The sequence below is a fragment of the Aegilops tauschii genome, chromosome 3 (assembly GCF_002575655.3).
Source record: "Aegilops tauschii subsp. strangulata cultivar AL8/78 chromosome 3, Aet v6.0, whole genome shotgun sequence".
Classification (NCBI taxonomy): Eukaryota; Viridiplantae; Streptophyta; class Magnoliopsida; order Poales; family Poaceae; genus Aegilops; species Aegilops tauschii.
Genome location: NC_053037.3, coordinates 456,109,962 through 456,114,805, shown reverse-complemented (window position 1 = coordinate 456,114,805; position 4,844 = coordinate 456,109,962). Strand labels below are relative to the sequence as shown.

At 44.2% G+C, this 4,844-nt stretch overlaps 1 protein-coding gene across 7 annotated transcripts; it reads right to left on the bottom strand.

The window, feature by feature from the left end:
• Positions 1–925: 925 nt before the first annotated feature.
• LOC109774514 (cytochrome P450 704C1) lies at positions 926–4,094 on the bottom strand. 7 transcript variants are annotated; one of them, XM_073510840.1, is made up of 5 exons: positions 3,702–4,094; positions 3,268–3,483; positions 2,916–3,200; positions 2,514–2,843; positions 926–1,468 (listed from the first exon to the last, which is right to left on the bottom strand). In XM_073510840.1, exons 1-5 carry the CDS (start codon positions 4,002–4,004, stop codon positions 1,076–1,078), a joined length of 1,527 nt encoding a protein of 508 aa, XP_073366941.1. In that variant the 5' UTR covers positions 4,005–4,094; the 3' UTR covers positions 926–1,075. The 7 variants fall into 7 exon arrangements, with proteins under 7 accessions (XP_073366941.1, XP_045090947.1, XP_020188834.1 ...); XM_045235012.2 differs by having other exon boundaries at positions 2,904–3,200; positions 3,687–4,091; XM_020333245.4 differs by having other exon boundaries at positions 2,904–3,200; positions 3,702–4,091.
• Between the last annotated feature and the right edge of the window lie 750 nt (positions 4,095–4,844).

Sequence of the window (4,844 nt, the reverse complement as noted above, 5' to 3'; positions counted from 1 at the left end):
GTCTTTCTTCATGCCCACTTAGTCTTATCTTCTCCTTGGCTCAGAACCGTTGTGTGTTTGCTGCAGTGAATTATCACCCCGAGGTGCTTTTGCAACACACTTTGTGTTGCAACGAGGTTCTACAACAGGATCTATGTTGCAAAAAAATTGTGCAAAAAAATAAAGTTTTGGAAAAAAAATTCCGCAACAGAACCTCTGTTGCAAAAACATTATGTAACGGGACTTCTGTTGCAAAAGTTTCTGTAACATGACATCTGTTGCGAAAGTTTCCGCAACACCATCGTTGTTGCAATTGTAAGAACGCGTCTGGGTCATAGGTTGACACTAGATCTAACGGCTGTCGAGCCGGCGAATATTTTAAAAAAATCCGCCTTCTTTGGGTGACTTTATTCAAAAATAAATACATGTGAACTTTTAAAAATACACATTGAACATTTTTGTGTAGCAGTGACATTTTTTAAATGCACACTAAACATATTTTTCAAATAAACATCGCAAATATATCCGATTAAATGTTCAAATTTTCTAAAATGCACACTGAGTTTTCTTTTAATACAAAATAAGTATTTTCAATCGCATTTAACATATTTTTAAATGCTGTCAACATTTTTGGTAAAACATTCAAAAAATTATTAAGGGTTTATGGATTTTTTCCTAAAGTGTCATAGAATTTTTTAAAATTGCTAAGAATTTTAAATTTTCATTAACATATTTTTAAATGTCTAAACTTTTTAAATGTCATGCACAATTTTGTTTTTGAATTTTTTCTAAAAATTATGATAATATTTTTACATTATTATTAACATTTTTAAAATGACAAGAACATTTCTTAAATATTTATTCCATATTTAAAAGTACTAGGGGAATAAAAATTCTATTTTAAAAAAGGTTTAATTTTTTAAAGAAGTTCCTCATATCCGAATGTAAAAAAAGGTGGTTCACAAAATATATGTTCACACGGATCCACTTCCATGTCCGGGCTAAGGTTCAATACTTGAGACATTCAATCGCGAGAATAAAAAAAAAAAAGAGACATTCAATCGCGCCCGTACGCGTATCTTGAGTACAAAGTTGGCTACACGATGCCTCTCGCCGTAGCCGTAAGATGGAGACCCTGATCGATGTAGAGCGTGATCATGGTCCTGTAGTTGACGCTTTCATCCTTGTCACACAACGCGAGCACGAAGAAGCGGAGCAACACGGCCGCGAAGATCTTCATCTGCCTGTACGCGAATTCCTTTCCCAAGCAGATCCTTGGACCAGCCTGGAAAGCTGTGAACTTGAAAGGGCTCTCCGGCAAGAACTCGCCGCGCTCGTTGAGCCATCTTTCGGGCCGGAAGACAATGGCGTCCTCGCCCCACAGCCGCTCCATCCGGCCCATGGCGTAGGGTGCGTAGAATACGATGTCTCCCTTGCCGACGCTGAAGCCGTTGGGCAAAATGTCGTCGGAAAAGCACTCCTTGTTATCCTGAAGCACAAAAAGAACTCATATCTGAAGTTGTGCAGCTCAACAAATTGTGATGGTTTTAGCGTGGTTTTTTGTTTTGTGGAAAAGTTCTCATATTACTCAAAGTTCGGTCGGTATTATAATCTCGTCCAATAATTTTCACAACCTCTTCTGATCCAAAGCCTAGCCAAATCACAGTTCGGCACTACAAACTACCAGAAGTAGCCATAGAATGACTAGCATTATTACAGTTTTGACGAGTGTGACTAATACAAGAATCTCTTTCCTCCATACTATCAATGATCTCCTTGACTATGAACGCATGCTTTTATTTGTTGCCAACTCCTTCCTTGATCGTCGAGATAGCCTCCGAACAATCGGATTCGACATCAACGGGTAAGTAAGTCCATTGCAGTGCTAATGAAATTCCTTCTTTTATAGTTAATAGCTCTGCTTCTAATGCATCAGCGCATGTGAATACATGTCTGCATGAACTAAGAATTACTGAGCCTTCAGAATCCCTGAGAATGATGCCTGCACCCCTTTGTTTTCAAGGTAAGAACCATCTGGATTGAGTTTTACTCTGCCCACCCTCGGTTTAGTCCACGAGCTGGTCATGGTCTGCTTAGCATCCTGTGAGAGTTGCTTGCATTGGTGGCTCAGGTCTGACACTGCTTTGCCTTTACGGGTATCAACTTGGGGCACATTATCGATGGTTTTTCGTTGGGTGGGACTAGTCTCAGTCAACTGAGACTCATCCAAATCTCAGTACAGTGACATAACATGTAAGAAAAAAGGAATAAAGAAAAAACTTCTATATGGACCTCAATGTAAGATCTCACGGATATAGCATCGACTAATGCATAAACAAGTCTCAGTCGATTAAGATTTAGCAAGACTGTTTTTTACTACTATTAATTAACTATGCAATTTTCTTCTAAGTACTTAATTAATGAACGGTAAATCTATTGCCTTCTTTTCAAAAAAAATCTGCAGTTATAATCTTCCATGGAATCCCAGCAAGTTTAGAGTGTGCCGTCGATTCAAGGTAGATGGATGGACTCACCAGCGGGAGCGAAGGGTACAGCCGGAGCGTCTCCGTCAGGGCGGCGTGCAGGTAGTGCATCTTGTTGAGCGCCTCCTCGGTGAGGCTCCGGGAGAAGTCGTCGATGGACGACGTGGCCTCGCCGGCGTCGGCAGCCTCCTCACTTATCTTCTCCTGGACCTCCGGGTGCTTGCACATCATGTAAAGGAACCAGGCAAGCGCTCCGGCGGTCGGGTCCTTGCCGGCCATGACTATGTTCAGTATCATGTCTCTCAGGTGCTTGTAGTCCACCTCCCCGGCGTCGCTGGTGGTTGCCTGTATGAATCTTGACAGCAGATCATCCTTGGACACCTGTCAAGTCATCAACGTCAGGGGGAACCTGAGCCTCAGTTTCAAGCCTCACATACTAACAGTGTCGTGTGCCTTGCCAATGTCGCCGTCCGATATCTCCTCCGCCCTGGCACGGATGCGCTTGTACATGAACTCGTCGACGACCTCGATCCTGCGCCGGAGCGCCGCCTCGGCGCCGACGTTGAGGAACCTCGACACCTTCCAGAACGCATTGACGAAACGGAGCAGGGTGAACTCGCTGGCGTCGTCTAGCGCCGCGGCGAAGCGGCTCCCCTCCTCCGACCCCGACAGCGTGTCCAGGTCCACGCCGACGGCGATGGTGAAGATGGAGTCCATCGTCGCTTTCATCAGCAAGTCCTGATCCAAGAAACCAGTCAAATATACACGTCCTTGATCATAGGTCAGAGGATGCTCGATGGTTGACCTGAAAGTCCATGGGTTGCTTCGCGGCCGCGTTGCCGGAGACGATGTGCGCGAGCTTGGCGGCGTCCCTGTTGAAGACGCCGCCGCTGAAGTCCCGGAGGGCCCTCGCGGAGAAGTCATAGCTGGCGATCTTCCTGTGCTGCCTCCACTTGTCGCCGTCCGCCGTGAAGATGCCGTCTCCGAAGAGATCGCTCGTCTTGTCGTAGTTAGACGCGCCCTTTAGTTGTGTGAGGTCGTTCAGAAACATCGATCACACGCATATATGTCAGCGGACATCCTGAGCTATTGATCACTCTCTTGATCCAAATTAGTTACTGTACTACTCCCTTCGTTTCAAAATACATGACTCAATTTTATATTAACTTTAGTATATAAAATTAATACAAAATTAAGTCGTCTATTTTGAAACGGAGGGAGTACCTTTGTATCGCGTACCTTGCCGTAGTTGGCGAAGTTGGTCCTAAGGATGTACTCGACCACCGCCGTGTCGGAGGTGTAAATCTGCCTCCGTCCCGGCGCGAGCAGCCGGAACGTGGCGTGCTCGCGGAACAGGTCCGTGTAGTAGTCGTGCAGCCGCCGGAGGTGGTATACCTGGTGGAACACCGTTCCGGCCACAGGCGGGTACCGCGCGGCGCCGCGGCCGACAACGATGGCGGCAAGGTACGAGCAGATCGCTAGCACGGCGAGGCCGGCGGCCACCAGCAAGGCCGGGGAGCACTCTGGCATTCCCGTCGCCATAGCCGCTCACTTGGTCGCGTGTGTGTTGTGACTTGTGAGCTGAGCCGAGCTGTGCGTGTGAGTGATTCGGCCGGCCGGCGGGAACTATGGCCAACGATTCCTTACGGTCCACCTTGGGCCACGTTATCTCTTCGTGTCGTCCTTTTCTTCTTAATTCGCTTTCCTCTCTTGTTTCTTTCAATCCCTATTATCGTGCAAAATGGAAAATTGCGCCTTACCGGCTGATAGCGGCAGATCCCGGGCCATTCATTGAATGCTAAAGAATCGTGCGTTAGAATAGTGTATAACACGTGAACCATTTTTCATATGAGATACACTGCAATACACTCTGTGCATGTGAGATGGTACAGTCGATTTCATGCTTGGTGGTAGCATGCATGTATCAGAAAAATCATATATATTTCAATTGAACATTTTTGAAAGAACATATTTCACTATTTTAAAATAAACCACTCCACATTTCGAAATAATAGATTTCACAAGTTGACATTTCGGTTTCATATTATTTTTCACTTTCAGAGCCTACATTTCACTTTCCACGGCCTTTTTTCACAAATAACACATATATTTCAATTGCACATTTTCTGAAACATATTTCACATTTTTTAAACAAACTGTCACACATAAAAAAAATCAGTTTCACAAGTTGACATTTCAGTTCATATTGTTTTTCACTTTCAGAACCTACATTTCACTTTTCGCTAGTTTGTTTGATGAAAATCACATCTATTTTAATTTCACATTTTTGAAAAAAAACATATTTCACACTTTTGAAGTAAACCGTTTCACATTTCAAAATTTTCATTTTCACAAGTTGAGATTTTAGTTTAACATTTTTTT